The 20,124-nt window shown below is 37.9% G+C and overlaps 1 protein-coding gene across 1 annotated transcript in view; it reads right to left on the bottom strand.

Annotated features, from left to right (window-relative positions):
* Nucleotides 1-2,448: 2,448 nt before the first annotated feature.
* RNF217 (ring finger protein 217) overlaps nucleotides 2,449-20,124 on the bottom strand; it is a 54,320-nt gene continuing 36,644 nt past the window's right edge. The window contains exons 3-6 of the mRNA XM_079298408.1: nucleotides 18,059-18,223; nucleotides 10,930-11,131; nucleotides 5,580-5,651; nucleotides 2,449-3,480 (exon numbers count right to left, since the gene is read on the bottom strand). Coding sequence (XP_079154534.1) covers nucleotides 3,407-3,480; nucleotides 5,580-5,651; nucleotides 10,930-11,131; nucleotides 18,059-18,223 — 513 coding nt within the window. The 3' untranslated portion in view covers nucleotides 2,449-3,406. The remainder of the gene's footprint in view (nucleotides 3,481-5,579; nucleotides 5,652-10,929; nucleotides 11,132-18,058; nucleotides 18,224-20,124) is intronic.

Raw genomic sequence — 20,124 nt, 5'->3', positions numbered from 1 at the left:
GAATTCTGTGTAGTGGAGAAAGGGAGTGCAGCCCTGGGGGTGGTGTGTCCAACCAGCCCTCCTGGCAGGAGCAGGATGGGGCACACACAGAGCCCCAGCTCTGACTGCACACCTGCACAGCAAATCCAGCCCCAGGAAAGCTTGGAACAGAAGGCTAGTGCAGAATGGATTTCAGCATTTCCTAGTCTGGACACAGGTACAGATGAGCAACAGCCTTGCACAAAGATAAATAATCTTAAATATTAACTGTCGTGAAAGCAAACACAACAACCAGTGATGATCAGCATACAGTAGTGTGAAATCTGCCTTAGCAGGTTAATATAGCTGCCTGATGAAGTTTTCTGCTAATAAAGATGGAATAGAACAGCCTAATGGTTTCTTTAGAGTAGTTACAAAAAATACAATGCATTAACATAATTTCCTTATGAAGTCCATTCAATTTCTTTCAAATGAATAAATTAATGCTTCTAAAACAGATGATGTGGCTTTGATGTATATAAGGTTTGCTGTGATGAGTTGCTTAAAAGCTAATGTTTTACAAAATGAAGCTTTGTACTGAGCTACTTCTCATGCTTTAGTAAGTTGTTATATAATATTGATAAAAATTGTATTTATGTACTCTTTAAGTAGGAATATTTTGATGCAGATGGAAAAAGACTTCCATACCCCTATTCTGCCTGGTTCTTGAACATTTATCCTGTTCTACAGAAAAGAAAAAAATTATTTTAATTCCTTTTTTTTTTTCCCTACAGAAAAAGCACAGACTCACTCATCTTTACAAGGTCAAAGATTTCTCTTTGAGCCCTGTATAGAAAATGAAGAACCATTTCCCTTTGATTTTATCTGTTCTGATAAAATCAAAACGGTCTAGATGAAATGACAATGCAGGAGCTGAGTCGTATGTTCCTCTTCTCCATCCACAAGGACATACTTTCTGAATACAAGCAAGTGCAGATCTATTATCTTCCCTTTTATGTTCTTTATTCTACTATCTCACTTTCAGATCTTACTGAACTCTAGTTAAAAAAACTGTAAATGGCAAACATGGCAGAGTGAAAACAGCTACAAAGACCGTAGGAATAGCTGACACATTTACACAGAACCAGGAAAAGAAAGGAAACAAATCCACTGTGTAGTTATTACAGATAATCTCAAGTACTAAAATATTCTCAAGTGGAATAGTTTGACACCAAGTTACAGACTGCATTGCAAACCCAAATCTATCTATATATATCTCACTCTCTGAGGTCTGAAGGTTTTTCTAAATAATATAAAAATATCTTCATTATTTGACATTTAAAGAGAGGAATAAAAATCCCTGAGTAAGCCAAAGACAACTGATATGTATAGCCTCAGAAAACACACTCAAAACCAAGACCAATTTTAAGGCAGCTTCCAACTTCAGACATAACAGAAATAGAAAACTGATGTGTCTCAGAAGAAAGTAAGTCTAAATAATAGGTGAATTTGCATTGACAACAGGTTTTGAATTTTATTTCTAAATATCATTGCTTCCCTCCTTAATTTGCCAATCTTTGAAAAGTACTTTTTTTACTACTAGGGTAACAGGGTCAAAATGCCCTTAAATTCAAATTGAAATTATTAGCTATATGGTGTGCTTGAAGAAAAAAAACTCTAAGAAAACAAAACTAGAAGCTGACAGAAAACAAGCATACTAGCCAACTATGGTAAGCTGATATTTGTGTTTCCAGGTAAACAAAAGTCATCAGCTTCTTCCACTGAGGCTTCAAAGTCAAAGTATCTCATAACAGTACTATGTTGGTGGGGCAGAACACTATTTGCTTGAAAATTACAACTGGATTCAGATTTAACAACAATTTTCAAAGAAAGTGGTATAAAGTACATCCTCTTAAATGATATGTTATTTGCAAGCCTAATTTTTTAAGTCAGTAGACTCTTAAGGACATTTCCCATCTTACTGCTTCCCCTTTCCCCATATATACACAAACATACATATAAATACATGTGTATCTTCACACATACTGAAAATAAGTACCTTCACAGCACAAATCCAATCTTCTTTTTGTTAAGATTAGCCTGTATTTTTACAGTATGAAGTAGTTATTTTTCTTATTCAGCTTTCTTTATTGTTTCAGTGTTCTGTCTAAACACAGTTATTCTAATTTTTAAAGTTATATTTGTATGACAAATTTGGATTAAAATTAAAAGTGTAAAATTTTTGTCGTGATGCACTGAGAAAGACGATTGGTAAACAGTGGAACCTAAGAAAAAAAGAGCAAAGATAGCTATTCTCTTCAGAACTGTCATGTGCCAGGGAGAGAAACACTGGAAGCAGAAAGTTAGAATGGTCTCCTAAGAATTTATGATTGCTTCCCTTACCCTGGGATTCACAGATTTTCCTCATGAGACATCGGAGGATACTCCAAGACTTATGTAGTAGTAGCCTACTCGAAGGAACAAACAAAAAAATGTGCTATTTAGTTTATAAAATTTCAACAAGTCAATCCTCACACAGGTAGTGTGTAGCATGTCTATCATATTCCAAGTCAGAATATAAGAGCAGGTTTCCAGCTTCCCTGCAAACACATTTCAGGGATATCTTGGGACAGATTAGGTCACTGACACATCTTGTTACCTAAACCCTTCAAATTTTTTCTGCACTGTGAGAATTTAAAAATGAAGTCCTGTTGTAACACATCTTGTCACACCCCCTGCCATTAATATTAACAGACTGTCATAAATAAATTACTGAAGTGAAACCAATGACCATACTCTTAGGTATCACGGCGCTCCAGCACTAAGGGCATTTCCCCGAGGCACTGCAGTTTGGCGGTGGCAATGTGCACTCCACTAGCAGGAGCACTCAGAAGACAACCAGCTGTCGTGCTCTGGCATGTGATGGGGTTTCAGTATGCTGAACAGAATGCTGTGTGATGGAAGTTATTTACAGGAGTAGTTTTTAATACCAAAAGTAGTATGCTCAGTACACAGTAAGAGTCCGAACGCTTGTAAGCGTTTCCACCTTAGAGGCCGGCGCTGAAGTTAAAGGAGCACATGTCAGCAGTTAAATGCTTTCTTCACAGGCCAAATCGGTAGTAGAGTTGTGGCTACAATACAGACTTGGATTGTCTGGTTCAGAAACTTAGACTCAAAAAATACCCCTCCGAAGTCATAACTAAAAAACCCCAAACCAAAAGACATTTAAAAAGCAGCAGTCAAGGGGCCCGTCTTGTTGAGAGCGCACCAGAGCAGAGGCTTTCTGGTCTGCAGTAGTGTTTTCAGCTGAGGGAAGATGGCAGGAGAGCCCCCATTCCTCTTCCAGGGCGGTGGCTTGGATGCTGTAACCAGCACTGTATTGCTCTGTCACACGAAACACGGATAGCCCTTGCAGGACCAGCTCAGTTCAGGCGAGTAATGTCCGTCCTCACCAGGGCATACCTGTCCGTGACCTTTTCCTCTGCTTTTTACAAAGGCAATAGATAGGAAACACAAATAAACCTGCCAGAAGAAGGAAACATGATAAAAAATATAATTAAATGCAATTCTTTGTGCATACGTTATGTTCTTTAGATATAGGTATTCAGATGGAACTTCTTATATCTCAGAAGAATTTAGACCAGGCATTTGGACAAGCAGAAAACAATAAAAACCTGCAACCAACAGTGTCTTTGATAGTGAGTTAAGCTTCACTTACCCTTTCTGTTACAACAAATTCCTGCTAACCCTACACTCATCTCTGACAAATTAATTTCTGAACCATGGTGTTTGGTATAAGGTACAAACATAAAGCTTCCGAAAGCACTCTGGAAATTCTTAGCTCTAAATTCAAAGCTGATGTAACTAAACAAGTTTTCAATTAGATTCATATGCAGTAGAGATAGCATGTTATAGCATTACTTTTTATTTATTTTTATGAACATTCTCATCTACTGTGAAGTAATACCAAATGTTTATTTTCAATAATATCAAGTGTTTATCCTTTCCTGGACAGGGAACTCTTTATTCTTAAAGGTCTTTTGAGACAAAGAAAGCTGTAAAAATAAAAGTAAATACATCACAATCATTCAAGTGAAAAAAAAAAAAACCAAAAAAACCTGTCAAATAGTTTGTACTCAAACTCAAATGAGATGCATCTTTCCCTTTCTCTTGCCACCAGCTGACTGAAATGGCTGAATATTTTTTTTTCAGACACCACTACAATGATAACATAGGAAAAAAGACTACAAAAATCACAGGGCTTTGCTCAATAGCCTTGTAAATGGTGCAGTATGGTTTACAGCTATGTAACTGAGATTACTCTAATTGTGGTTGGCAGCAAATAGTGCTCTAATTACCTCAAAACCAAAACTTTTCTATAAACAATCAACGTTTTTGGAACTGCTCATACTGCTGGCCTTGATCACATCTTATCCAGCCAAGCCTAGGATGAGACTTCAATGGCATTCTGATTATTATTGTAACTATATCACTGCAAAACACTCTTCATTTTTAGTATAGATAAAAAGGTGGGGTTTTTTCCCCCCACCATAGATTATACCAGATTGCAGTTCAAAATAGGATTTACTGGCATTAATAATTCTTTATTGTTTAAAATATTGGCATAAAAACGTTTTTGAATAGAATAAATACAAAGGATCAACATTGCTCACTCTCTTCAGTGAAGATGGCTGATCTAAATACAGAAATTACAGCAATGTTCCTTATTTGGCCAGATGTAGTCTAGAAAAGCTAGAACAGTACTTCAGTTATAGCTTGATTGGTTACTTACAACCTTATTATTTTAACTATCCTGATGTATTTTGGCTTTATTATATCAAAATAAAGGAGCCACATCCCAATATATCTCAGGGCTGGGCACACACTGCAAATTCTCAGTGGAATAAGCAGTTTGATGGAAAGCTGTGAAGCAGCATGACTCCTGAATGACATATTGCTGCCAACATAAAGAGTGGATATGCACTCACATGAGCAAAATTGTACCTTGTTGTCACAGCTAATCTCCTTCCTGTGGGAAAACTCAGCTAAGCCAGGCAAAGAGCAGCTTTGCAAAAATATCTGTGTCCATGCTAATACAACCACATCAACAGAGTTTTGACACTGTAATCAAATGAGTTCACAGTACCAGTGCTGGAATACAGTTTGGCAGCCTTCACACTGGATCGTGTTTTGAGACTGACTCATCCTAATTTGCTGCTTTGCTGCTGCTGCATCTTCAAGCTGGTGAGCCCTTGGGACTAGGCCTTAGGTCCCTAAAAATCTTGTCATACTCATGGCCAAGATCCTAAAATTGTGATTCAATGGGGTGATTAAAAGCTGCGTCCAAGTCAGTCAGACCCCAGGATTACATTTAAGTTACTCTGGACTTTTTGCAAGCTTATCTACAGCAGTTAAAGACATTTATTTGGAAAATCAAATAAATGGCAACAAAAAAAAAAGCTAGTAAGCAAAAATTAAAAAAAAAATTAGAAAAAAGTCATGTGTTTAATTCCAAAACAGTATCTGTGAAATCTGTACTTTGCCTCCATGTTTTTGAGATGTCATATAGAGAACATCCCTGCATAAGCAGGATTAGATTCATTCACATATGTAACTCTTACCTATTACAACAGCTACGGCTCCCAGTGCCAGTCCCAGAACCAATATTAGGGGTGTAATGAGTAGTTTTCCAGCTGAAATGCAAAATTCATTAAATAGTTCAAAGAAGGAATTTTTACTTTTTCTTTTCCAACAATTCATAAATATTTCAATATCACAAAACATTTTAATTTATTATTTTTAAAATAATATTTTTCACCCCTACAAATAAGATCCCTATTTGCAATTTCATTCTGCAAATTCAGCCAGGAGCTATCACCACACAGTCAGCTCCCTAAATGCATTTCTCTCTGCCCTCTTCACCCACCACAACTCTCTGAGCACAGCTTATTTCATACATTAACAGCTTGCATTTATTTCTGTTTCCATTCTGAAATCCCTCAAGCATCGACAGGAATGTGATAGCTATAAAGCTACTATAATTTGGCTTCTCTGGAATCTACTGCACAGCAACCAGCCTGGACAGATGCCAAATAAACTAGCATCTTGGAAAGTTTAGGTTAGCTCAAGGTGATGAGACCATCACCTCTAAATACATTTCCACTGGCTTTAAAAGGCTACAGTGAAGTGCTCATGTACAGCTGTGATTTAGGTCTAAGTCAAACCACAGCCAAGTCTATTTTGGATCTACGTTTATAAGGATATGTTGTGGCTCTTACATGAGTAGGGCAGTGATGTTGAGCAGCACACTCGCTAGAGCATAAGACCAAGAATAAATAAAGCATGTTCATATTCTTCATTTCTGGGGAGTTCATGATTTGTAGAAGTTCACAGAGTGAAGGCAGGGGTCCTGCTGAAAAAGGGAACTTGAAACTGAACCAGAACCCAAGCTTTCTTCCTTGCATTGCCACTTTCAATGGAAGAATCTCCCTGGCTCTGTTGGCTGAGCAGCTGGGTCCAAGACATCACTTAACTGAGCTGCTTGAAAATGCAGGAGGGAAGGCATTTTTACTGATACACCAGCAGTCTGAGCAGGGACTTCAAATTCTGCAATTCTCTAATTAGATATGTGTTTGAAAGACCATCTCTAGAATGGGAGAAAAACTGAATTTGTTACCTCTCTCTTCCCTGCCCTTCTCCCTCTCAAGTCACTCATATCAGATTTCAGTAAGTGGATTACTTCATTCAATAATGATGTAAACCTTTCCATAACCTGAGACACTAATTTGAGTCTGAAGGAAAAATGAGATATTTTGGAAATATTTACAGCAGTTAAATGAACTGGTCCTTTTCTTGCTCTGTTTTGATAGCTTTTAAATTTCATGGGAGTGTTGTGGGTGGGAAACATTAATTCCTAGAAGAAAAAAAAAAAAGGCAAATATTTGCATTACTCTAGTTGCTAGGCATCCTAATAGCATACCTTCCTGGGACTCCACTGAGCTGTCTTCTACACACAGAAATTGTCAAATACATTATTCAAGTGTAGACAGAAAAATGACTGTAAAGTGAAGGAAAACCTCAAGAAAGGTCCAAAAATAAGAAATTAAAAGCATTTTAAAACACTACCAGAGTCTTCAACAATTTCAAGTAAAGCTTGTAAAATATTACAGGCTTAAGGTATGAACTCCTTACTTCATTAATAGCCATGTAATTAGAATGCTAGAAAATTATGATGTTTGGTACTAAAATTATTAAAAGCTTAAATCACTGAGTTAGTGACTGAGTATGCAGAAACAGAGTCTATAGGAAGAACTAAGCTAGCCTACAATTGGAAAAACTTATTTTCTGACACAAAGAACAGCTCCTGAGCTAATTCAACAACCTCATTCATTTATATTTGACAAACTTAGAGCTGAAATAAAGCATGACTAGTTACGAGTATTGTGTAGTTCCAAAAATCTTACAGAATAAAATGACTTATCAAATGAGACTGTATCTTCTTTTGGTTATCAATGCATTATTTCTAAAGACCAAATTTCAAAACAAATACTTCTTCTATTTTTGTATCTATCATATTCAAATCCTTAATATTTCTTTACCTTTCCAAACAAAAACAAACAAACAACAGAAGGTGAATGAGACCTGCAAATGTTGCCATCAGGAAGAGTACAAACAGCAGCAGTCACTGGCAAAGCAGCAGGTACATACTATTTGCCCCAATAATTTTTATCTTCATTGTATGAAACAAGTACAAAATGTTCAGTTTTACATGTCAGAATTGAAAACTACTTTATATTCAATTCCAGTTTAACAAACATGGTTTGTCATAGTGCAAAGGATTATGAGGCTTTTAATCTTAGAGGGAATCGTGACACACCAAGCAGTGTCACTGAGACTTTGGATGTTTGCTGCAGGCACTGAACTGTCCTACATCTGTTAGCTCCAACACTGAGAGCACAGAGAGCAAATGTAACACCTGCCTCAGAGCTGAATAAAATCTTGGGTCATTAGCCCATGTGGTGATCTCAGCAGTAGGTTATGACAGCCAGCTTGCTGCTGTTCAAAGCTAGCTTTTAAGGGTAACTTAACAAAAAGCAATTGAAACACAACCTTTTTACAATTGCACTCAAATTGATGGTAAACAATTTCTCTACTGGGTGGCCCAGCATAAAGATGTAGACATTTGTGGTAGTATAACAACTGTATTTGCAGGTGTCTCAGAGGGGTTGCCTTATTTGTGATACAGAAAACCATGTTTATCTGCAAAAATAAAGTATTTCAGGAAACATGAGGGCATACTTTTCCCTTACCTAACTTTGGGTCTAGTTACAGGATTCAGGGCAATATATTCAAACTCCCATATATCCTTACGAGAATTCTTTGTCACATAAAAAAATTAATAAACTAGTTTTATAGAAGAGATTTAATCATTAACATATGAGATACTAAATTTTATCTTTTAAGTCTAAATATTATTACTGTTTAAGCAGAGAATAAAAATGTCTACTTACAAATCAAACCAGCATTATCTGTGTAGACATAAATTCCAATAAAAGTCTGCATTTGTTTTTAGAGTGTCTTATCAAATGTATAGAGACAACTTCTTACAAGTCAGACCAACTAAAATATGAAGTTGCTAATGAAAGCTGGATCACAGAATTGCATGCTGCCTCTTGTGAGGCTCAAATCCATGCTTACATGAAGTGCACCTTGTGCTCTACTTGGGACAGGAATAAACATCAGTCAGATCTGAAACACCCTGTTTCCAGAATCCTACCTGAAATGCTGGTTACTAAACAAGAAAAAATTAATGCACCTTAAATGGCTTGTGACCTGTTAAGATCCATGAAGTACCTACCAACTGATTTTGAATACAATTCATTAACTGAATCCAGGTGGCATTCCAGTGCAATCTTGAGTACACATAAGACAGCTGTACATGCTTTTCCTTCCTGTATAATTCATCACTGACTTCAGTTATAACCAAAAATTCTGCCTTCAAAAATTCAACTGAACAATTATAATGAGAATGAAATCTCTAAGTCTGCTGGGATGGGAGAATAAAACAATTTCACTTGGCTACTGGTTATGGGACAGTTTCTCTAAAAACCATGCTGACTAAAGAAGAGAGAGAAATGTCAGAGATCACTTCTGCTCTTGGGTTTTCTTCTTTCCATGATTACTATCACCTTTACATAACAGCTGGCTTATGAAGAAAAGTATGTTTAAATTTATGCTGCCATAAATACTTTTCCCTTATTTTTACTGTACAGCAGTTTGTGACTGCATGCACTTGCTTCTCAACAGAAATCATGACAGCACACCAGCCTGCTGTGAGGTGATCTTTCTACACACTCCACCCAGCCAAATTTTAGAAACAACCCAAGAAACCTTCACTCCACACAGCTACAAAATCACATTTATTAAAGCATTTCTTCACCATAGCAATTAAGTAAAAAGTCATACAAAACCCCCACATATCTAGCAACAACTCAGTCTCCCACAGTCAGCCTATTCTATGATTCTAATAAAGTTACCCATGGTTCTGCATGTGAGCAGCACTGACTTGGTAATGTCTCCAAGTACAATCTGTTACTACAGCAGAGACTAATTGCACCAAATATAACAAGATCTATTTAAAAACAGCTTACATTGTTTGCCATTGTGGCTATTAAAAGCTCTTCTGAGATCTTACTAAGTGCTTTGAAACTGTTCTTGTAGTTTAAGCCTAAATTTATTAACAAACATTTATACCCATGTGCCCTAATGCCAGCACTGTCTGTCATCTAGACTAGATCTTCTCATGTGTTGCAATGCATCTCTACAAAATGTTTCAGAGTAGGCACCTCTAATAATTTTCAATTTTCATCTCCTTTCTAATTTGTTCTGTGTCTTTAAATCACTTCCCTCAAAGTTTGTTACCAAAGCCCTGCAAGATCCTGAGGTCAAACTAATGGGCTTGGATGACACATTGTCACTTGTTTAAAACAAGCACCTCAGGTTTATCAATCTCCCACAATGCAGAGCAGGAAGATTGGCATTTTTATTACCAGGTCTATGAGTTTGTGTGTTAATTCTTATGTTACTGTGGAAACCACTTAATTTTCTTATTAGAACATGTCTGGCACAGGAGTAATGTTTTCACTTCAGGTCTGCTTTTTCCCACATGTTCTGTCTCTTGCCTTTACCTCTACAATCAAGCTCAAAGCATTTCCTCATCCTAGGTGAACTACAAATCATCTCAAATTTTTATGCCTTAATTCAAAGTACGAAAAATTGTATTTTGCTGGATAGGTTCCCAGTTTTTGACAGTTAAGACAAACTTGCTGTAACAATATAGGTTGCTTTGCATGCTGTAAACTCAATGACTGAACTTCACATATATGAAAGACACCATAATATGAGAGTCTACTTTATTATCTTATGCTTCTATTGGTTGAGACAGATATCTGGCTCAAGAACAAAAGACTTTTTTAATAAAAAGACATTTTTGGCATCATATTTTTGTGAGCAAAATTAATGTAAAGTTAAAATAGTCCTCCTATTTATATGGGAAAACCTTGAGTTTTTCAACTGACATCAGGTTCAAATCCAAAGAGGACTTAATTGAAAGAGACACCAAAGTTAATAAGGTTCCTCCTCTGACCCATTTCTCCAATATACCTTCAGAATAATGAATACAGCCAGTGACGTGCATATTGACAGCACTTTTCCAGTTTGCTTATGTATTATTAAAAAAAATTAGGGAACAAGCTATCAGAAGAGGACACAGTACTTAATCATACACAGTCCATCTAAAAAGGGAGGGGAAATTCCATATATTTGAATATACTTAATGAGCTACCTTTTGAATAACCGAAAAACAAGTTGCCCAGCCAATCCTTTAAACCACCAGTTTTAATTTAACTGTGATTGCCCTATCCCCCCAGTCATTCTTTGTGCATCTCTCCCCAGGAGCACCGATCCACTCACCACACACAGAGCCCCGCACTAATCTCCTCAGGTGTGGTCTCTCGGGGAGGTAGCGGTATTTGCATCCAAAGATACTGAGGTTTGAGGTGTGATCTCCAAAGAAGCGGAGCTGGCGGTATCTCTCCCCACAACGGTAACAGAAATTAGTGTTACACTGTGAACAGGTCATGTGGTCACACCCTTCGGTTCTCTGGATGTGGATCTGTATGAGCAGAAGGAAAAAAGGAATATTATTCTTGCCCCCCTTCCTAAGCACAGGAAAGTGGGCACTGCCTGGGGCAGATCATGTGTCAGATGAAAAGAAGCTGCAAGCAACCCCCTGCTATAAGTCAGTATTTTCATTAATTAATACTGCAGCTGGCTTAAGACAGTAATGGTTTTCTGAGGCATGTCAGACCATTAAATGTCACTTCTATTGTTTCCAGATTCTCATTTCCTACATAACACTCCTTTTTTGTTACTCTTCATATCAGATGAGAATTCTTGCCCTTACAGAATTTTTGGTTTTATTGCTAAAGTAGATATGTTAGCATCAAACTCTATTAAAAGTAAAAACAACACAGCAAACATAGTTGTGAACTCTGTTTGACCTCTCCATAGATGGGTTTCCCTCTCAGGCCACCTGTGGCTCCACTCCCTCTGCCATCACAAAATTGATCTGGCATTTTGTAATAAACACCAGCAAGCACTGCTGTTACAGTGTATGATATTGAGAAGTATGAATGTTTTCTCCTTCTTAAAAAAAAAAAAAAAAGGCACAAACTATACATGGAATAAAAAAATACACCAAGCTTTCATGATACACACAACACAGCATGAAAATGGGCTGCCACAGTTCTACAACCATCTTTCTACTTATTGCCTGCATAAATAGCTCTCCATCCTGCATTCCAAGACTATGTTCCACAGTAGAATGGGAGATAGCCTAATTATTGAGGTTGAAAGTGATGCTTGGGGTCATCTATTTTAACCCCCAACTCCAAGCTGGGATAACTCCAGACAGATCAGATTGCTCCAGGTCTCATCCCACTAAATTTTAAAAATTTCCAAGCATGAGTATGTCACAGCCTCTTTGAGCCATCTATATCATGCTTCACCATCCTCCCTGGGAGTACTTTTTTCCATTACTTCCAATTTGAATTTCACCTGTTGAAACTTGCACCAGATAAATCAATGCCTCCTGAAATTCCCATACTTATCTATACATATTTATTTTGCAGGGAGGTACAGGCAAAGACATGGCATGGCCACTCAGAGGCCCTGCAAACACCAAATACTGAAAGCTCCGTGAGCTCCAGAGAAGCTCATGACTTCTAGGGTACCTGACATTCTTGAGGGAGTCAATGCATTTGTTTTTTGATGTGGATCAGGGAATCTGGGCCTCTCACCTTGCTTGCCCAAACATCTACTGAAACTGGCCCTTTACACATGTAACAAAGGGATGCTTTCCACCTGCAACACTCAAGGTAAAAGAGTTACATAGGTAACAGTTCCAGATACACCTGCCAGCATCCTTGGGCAGTAGGGATCTCAGGATTTGCATTTCTATGCTTTCAAATGCTGCTAGCATACAAAAGAGAGAACCAGGCTATTAAAAAAAAATGCTTTCTAGTAGGTAAGTATTGTAGTAGACTTAAAATTTGTCTGACCAAGAAAACATCGACCCCTACCCCAAGGAATTCTGCTGTACTACAAGTGTCCTATTTTCCAGAAGCACCTGAAAAAACAGCATTGCTGATGAGCTTTATAAATCACTCGACTTCAAAACTTTCACAGTTAATCACTGACAGCAGGCAAAGTGGAAAGAGAAGTCTATCCAATATTATACCAACTTAAACATAACTTAAGACACACACTGCTTTTTAAAATTATTTTAAGGGACATTACACTGTCAGTTTGACTTCTTACTTCTCAGTAGTTGTTACTTTCTTCATGTGAAAAAAAATGTTGATTCCACTTATAGAGCTATAGTTTATTTACTGTAACTCCTCAAATTAAATTCAACTGAAATGAAGGAATTTTAATAGTGCCTAAAAATATTTTGACAAATTAACTCTAAAATTGAATTCAAATTGATTTTTCAGGGGACAAACTTAAACAGCAACTATAAAGACTTGCAATTTAAAGGGCAATTTTCCTCATCTGCTGATTCTATCTTAAAAATGCAAATGACGGAACTGGATTGTGACTAACAAGAATTAACTGGTTGCTTTATTTTCTTTTTTAATCAAAACTGTTGAATTCTCCTCTATCATCTCTAATTTACCAACTCAATTAAATTACCATTCATCCTCATTGTTATTCTGCAGAATCCTGGAACCTATAAAAATCCTAGATGCAAACAAAAACTATTTCATATTTCAAAAATAATTTCATTTTATTGGTAGTAAGAACTTCAAGGAGATGCTAGCAATAGCCCTTTATGTTCCACCATCCATGTCTTTCAGAAATATCCACCTCTTTGAAACTGCCTGCCATCCTTCTACCCATACTTTCCTAGAAGCCTCCCAGCCTCCTGAAACATTTGTCATTCTACTTGTTTCTGCCCTAAATTCTCCAGACAGTCTTCTTGAAACATGAAAGACGTTTAGGATTTACTTTCTTACTACAACTACAAATACTGCAACTACGTGCACTTCATGTTTTCTTCTTCAAAAAGCAAACCATAAAAATATTTTAGTTACTACTCATCTGCACGGGTAACTGTGTTCAAATGCTGTCAATCTGGAACAACCGGCTGTACCTGCCTATACCCTTTTATTACAAAAACTCTCCTTTTTTCCCAGCCAGTAAAGACTTGATTAAAAAAATGAAATAAAAAAACTCCACAAACACTAGATGCAGGGTTTGGATTCCCTATTCCATGCTCTGCAGAGTGACAATGTCAGGTGAACTTTGTATCATCTGGTCAGGCTGCTTTCAAGCCTAAGACATGACATCTCACCAGATCAGCTTCATCTCCAGTTGACATGGGCATGCCTGTGTGCCCCCAGATAATGCACTGACAGAGATGGATTGCAAATCTATAGGTTGAGGAAGCCATCGCTGATGGCTCGGGTATCAGAGCTTACAGGGGAAGGTTTAGCCATTCAGAAACCTAAAAATAACTTCCAGAACAACAGGGCTGAAAACCACACACCAAGGGCAAACACATCCAGTTTGGAGTCTTAAGTAGACAACTGAAGTAGCACAGTGGCTATTTCAGACCCTCATTTTGCCCCCGTGCATGTTACAGGTCCTCTCATAGAAACCTTCTAGGGAAATCACTGCCAAGAGTTTTATCCCTCTGTATACAAATAAGGAATCTCCTCCCTTCAGAGGATGAGAATTAATTGGCAGAGTGCTTCCAAAAACTATGCCCTGAATTATTTGATAACGCTTATATGACTCAGAACAGATAAGAAGTACACACTCCTTTATTTGCATTGACATGCTTATTCTTAAATTTCTGTTGTGGTTCAAAGCCTTCTAAGCTAGAGCTGCTATGTGGTGCTTCCTCAGATAGTGCTGCTTTTGAAATCTGTGGTAAGATAACACCAACATCGAGTATTTCTTTGGTTTGCTGTACTGTGAAAACACTTGTGAAAACAAAAGCATTTTGTTGCAAACATGCCAGGAAATTGTAAAAAAAAATCACCCCTTAAAACAGTACTGGGGAAAGAAAAATAATGTTATAGGTTTTGGCAAATAGCATCCAGTAACATTTAACGAATTTGCACTTTTTAGCCAACTTACTCTAGAACAAGACCAGCAGTTTTTGGACAGGTCTTGTTGAGAAAAATGGTCTATACTGACTCTCAAAATAGGGTATAGTAAATTTGAAAGAGGCTCTATTAAGAAAAAAAGTAAAAAAAAATTTAAGATACAGTTTAAAAAAGTAGCATTTTTCCATACTTCAGTACTGACACACATCAAAACACGAATCTTAAAATTAAGCATCTGGACAGTGTGTAACATTTTTATTATCTTATGTAAACACATCTTGGAGAGACCAGGTAAATATAAACTATTCATATGAGATGCAGTGAAGCTGCATCCAACTACAGGAAAAAGTAATGAAGTTTAAGCTTGTTTACCAGTCCCCGCTATACTGACATTACAAAGGATTATGCTCTTCCAAATCACTTACCAAACCACTGAAATACTCATATTTGCCTGAGGTTCTGCCTCTGTACACAAATATCCTGTGTGTTTTGATTTTCTCACTTGCATGCCCAGACAAGATAATGCACTCAATTTCTCCACAGTACACCTAGAAAGAGTCTGTGTGTGTATGTATCTGTGCATGTAAATAATTATCTCCTGAAGCTATTTGAAAAATATGGTGATCAATATCACATTTTGGAAGTTACCAGCAATTTAACACATTACTCCAGTAAAGGAACTTTACCTCTACTTAAGTTTCTGCCTGTAATTTCCATTCATTTCAGTTTTAGTGTAACGATGAAATACCAACATCTTTAGATACAATTTAATACTGACTTTCCCTCAATCTGTTTGCCAATTCTGGCTGCAAATTTTCAACCAAAATACGGAAGAGATTAAAAATAACATGTGTCTTCACCTGAAACATTGCCTCTGTGGACCAATAACATGGATAAATCAAATAATATGTTGCAAATTATTTCCTCTGCCATTCTTTATTTGAATCATCTGATTCAAGGTTATTTTGTATATAGGTTTTAGATGCAGGGATGGATGGCATAGAGAGGCAGACAAAATCTAATCCTCCTAACTTCAAATTGTTAACTGTCAGAATGCTTATCCCCATGTGCCCAAACACCTACTAAAGATTTGACAAAGAGCACTGCTTAAGATATATTTTTCTAAACTACTCAAAGATGTATTTTTTTAACTAACTGCTGGCTAAGTGGTACTTTTGATTACTTTTAGGTTATAGATTTGATTTAAAAATAAACAGTCAGAATGTTGAGAGAAATGTTTTGGAGATTGTAGGCAGGAAGAACTTTTTTCACCTCTGAAGAAAAAAGTATTGAGAGCTGGGTTAGCAACACAGGTTAATAAAAGGCTGAATTCCTTCTTCAATATTCACTTACAGTGCCACATTACCAGGAAGGACTTAACAGAGGTTCTTTTTCTTACGCTAGTTTCATAAGTTTCCATACTGCCTCCCACCATGTAGGTTTTGTTTTCCTTTGATTAAGAAAAGAAACCTCAAGTATTTTTTAAATTAGCAGCCAAACTCATGCAACTTCATGAGTTGGTAAGAAGCCATGTAAGTTTAAAGTGTCCAGCCTTTTCTTTTGAAGATGGCGAAAGAGTTGAATATTTAGACATGGCATTTTAAATTTTAACTTATTCAGGCTTAATGTTCAGACTTAGCAGTCTTAGCTCCTTGCTCTCTCCAGCCATCAGCCTTCTTGCCACTCCTGTTTTTCCACACTCGCGTTTTTTTTGCTTGGTCCACTTTCTTAATTTTTTGGACAATTTATTTCAAATTACATCATTCCCACTGTCATAAAATCTAAACCTGGACACAAGTCCAACAATTAAAATCAAAACACATACTTCTTCCCACTCTAAAAGGAACAAAGTATTTTACTTTAAGATTTCCCAGAAAGTGAACATTTTTAGAACTGACTCAAACTTATCAACTCCTACCAAAAAGCAAGCTGCAAAAACTCTGTTAAAAGGTCACACGTGTGAGGAAGCAGGGTAAACAACCAGCTGATTTTAGAACTTTCCAATTTTGCTCAGTGTTTTGAAATTTTTTAATTCCAAGCTATGGCATCACAGGTATTTCTTTCTCAAAGACCAAAATATGCTACTTAGAAACTAATGAACATTTCCTTATTTGCACAGTGTAAGGTTCAAAGTGTGACATGCTTTGTGTACTTGTAAGTAAACCTTTCCATTCAATATTCATTTTCCATGAAACAGTTCTGCTTTGACTTACTACTCTGTCAGAAGCTGTGAAAATATAGTGAACAAATTTAAGAGTAATCTTCATTAAGGGCAGCTGGAACAGGGTGTGCAGGGCTGCTGCATCTCATCTGAGTGGTGGGAAATACTTATCTCTGAAGGGATCAGTGGCATTTTGGAAGTGTAGAATGCATTTCAGTGTTGAAAATTAATAGTGGAAAAGACTTCAGAGAATCATCTATGTTGGAAAAGACCTCTGAGATCATCAACTCCAACCTTTGGTCATCACCTTGTCACCTGACCACGGCACTGTCGCATCCAGTAATTTCTTGAACACCTCCAGGGCTGGTGACTCCATCACCTCCTGGCAGCCCATTCCAATGTTTAACAACCCTTTCTGCAAGGAAATGCCTCCTGATGCCCAGCCTGAACCTCCCCTGGTGCAGCTTGATGCTATGCCCTCTTGCCCTGTCACAGGCTGCCTGGGAGAAGAGGCTGATCTCCACACGGCTACACCCTCCTTTCAGGCAGTTGTAGAGAATGGAAAGGTTCTCCCTGAGTCTCTTCTTCTCCAGGCTAAAAATGAGGCTCAAGAGAGACTTCAGCCATTCCTCATAGGACTTGTGCTCCAGACCCTTCACTAGCTCTGCTGCCCTTCTCTGGACTAACTCCAGCACCTCGTTGTCCTTCTTGAAGTGAAGGGCCCAGAAATGGACACAGCACTCAAGGTGTGGCCTGCAAAGTCCCACCTTGAGGTACAGCTTGTGAAGAAGTAACATTCAATCCTACAAAACGTACAGTTTTGCCAAGTGTTAGTTTACCTTAGTTAACTTGTTGACAGAGTATTTCCAGCCTTACTCAGACATTGAATACACTCAAACTGATTGGAAAACCTGACAAAGGCCACTGCATTTCCCTAAAGCTTTCCATTTCTTTAAAGCTTTATTTTAGGACTCATTTATTCTGCAATTAATTAACCCAAACATTTCTATGATTCTAAGCATACATCAAAGTTCCCTCTTAATAATTTCCACATTTCTTTTACATGCAGACATTATTCAGAATCAGTACAGGAACCAGTAAAAAAAACATCTGTCCTGTGTTCCTCAATGGGTCATTAACAAGAAACTGCACAGCAAGTGTGAATTTCATTTCTGATGCTGAGCAGAAGCTGCAAATATTTACTTTAAATGTATATTTGAACAGTTTGAAGCCACTACCTGCAAGCCAAGGGAGAGCAGCTCACCTTGCATTTTGGACACTTCTGGGCATTCCTCTGCCCGTGTTCGATTTCGTTGGCCCAGTGACGTAACAGCTTGTCTCCCTTCTTGTATTCTTTGCAGTTAACGCCTTCATGCCAGGGAGAGTGGCACTTGAAACACCAGACAAATTGGCAAGATGGACACTGGATCTGTATAAATGAGAAAACACCACACATTTGCATGCTGGGTGCTGATATAACTAGCAAGCCTGCTTAAAAACCACTGCTCTTCAATTAAGAGAGCAGCTGCCCAGCAAAGATCTAACATCTTTTGGAGGCTCTGTTTTAAAAACACAAGAAGTTGTGGAAGCTAGCTTGTTCCTTTCCTTTTTAAACAAGAGAAAATACAGAAGTAATTGCTAAAGCTGGGAAAGGCCTCAGTCAAATGATGCACAAGTAGCTTGTCACAGGCAACCACTTTTCCCAAAACTTGTGCGGCTCAACTGAAAAAAGGTAGAATCCAGAAAGTTTATTTAATTGCTTCCAATACATTTGTGAGAATACCCAAAAATAAGCTGAATAGTTTTCATTGCAGTGAATCTGTCTTTTTCTAGGAATAAACTGCACTGCCAAGGCTAATACATAAAGTATTTGGTCTTCCAAAGGGGCTCTACAGAACTCGGCATGGGTTATGAAGCTTATATTAAAAATGGTCCTGGGAAAAGGGGCCATGAGCAAGGCTCTCATCCAAGAGCCACAGCTACCAACAGGAAGTCAGGCACCTCCTTTTGCTCCTGATTGCGTCAAGGCAAGTTGAGGCTGTGCCAAACAGCCCACTTGCTACAGACCACGCCTAATGGCAAAACCCACAAGCCGTATTCAAATTGAGAAAGGATCTATTCTTTCCACTCCCTCAGTTTTAAATCATTGTGTCAAACAGGTACCATCGTCATCACGTCTTCTTCCACTGCTTATTTTTTTTTCTGAAAAGCAAAGGCAGCTGCTGTGTTTGCAGGAGTAATAAACAGAGGCACATTGCAGCTGCTTATCTGACGAAAGACAGGCCTCCAACCTGGATCATGACTAAGGAAAGCAAGGACTAGAAGCTACATTACACTCAGGCACATCCAGGCTTCTGTAACATGTTCACTTCTGCTGTGTTTGGCAGCACAACATCTCAGCAGCTCAAGCAACTGCTGAGCCCTGTCCACCATCTCCAGTTGCAGTCCATGTCTGGCACTGCTCTGGCTGTGTACCCAGCTGATGGATGGGACTGAGGAATTCAACCAGCCAAACCAAGGGTATTTGGTCATATCTATGTCCAGACTTGGTTCACCACCAACCCACAGAAACATCTGTGCTGCCCATGCATGGTATGGGGGTGCTTCTCAGGAAATTACATCCCAGAGTGTAGTCACATGTAAAGTCCCCAAAACATATTTCTCAAGTTCTCACTCCCACCAGGTGCTGTACCCTCCTGTTGAGCATGACAACTGGTGTTATGCTTCCTTGACTACAATTAAGAGTCCAAAATAGATGCTCTATCTCCCTTACATATTTTTCTGGGGTTGGCCAAAATTATTTACACATGCAATCCCTACATCTCATTTAAAGGGAAACAACACATTAGGACTGAAACATGTGAATTACAAACATTATTAGTTTTTACTTGAAGACTTGTCCAAGGCCATGATAAAGTATAAAACAAAAGCAATACAAAATAGTGTCCTCTCTCAAATTTAATGAGCCAGTAGCCAAATGTTGAATCAATGAAAATATACTAACTTGCATCTCTGCTTCCCAGATGAACTCTCCTAATAAAACCAGTCCAACAGAAAGGAAATCTCCTGCTCTGAGAAACCTAAAGAATTATATATATATTGCTACTAACCAAACTAACAGAGAGAACTGATCAATGTTCACACAATACTTCAAAAAGGATTATGCACAAGACAGTTATCCAACCTATCCTAACCCATATCTCCATATCTTTCTTTTGTCCTTCTTCTCCACTCTCCCCCGGAATTGAATTTATGTTTTTCAACAACACATGTCACAGTGTCCTGCTGCTGGGAAGACTTGATTACAGCATCACATTGTAGGGCTCAGTA

This window comes from Erithacus rubecula, assembly GCF_903797595.1.
Source record: "Erithacus rubecula genome assembly, chromosome: 2".
NCBI classification, from domain to species: domain Eukaryota; kingdom Metazoa; phylum Chordata; class Aves; order Passeriformes; family Muscicapidae; genus Erithacus; species Erithacus rubecula.
Note: the sequence above shows the minus strand (reverse complement) of the source record. Positions and strands in the feature narration are given on the sequence as shown.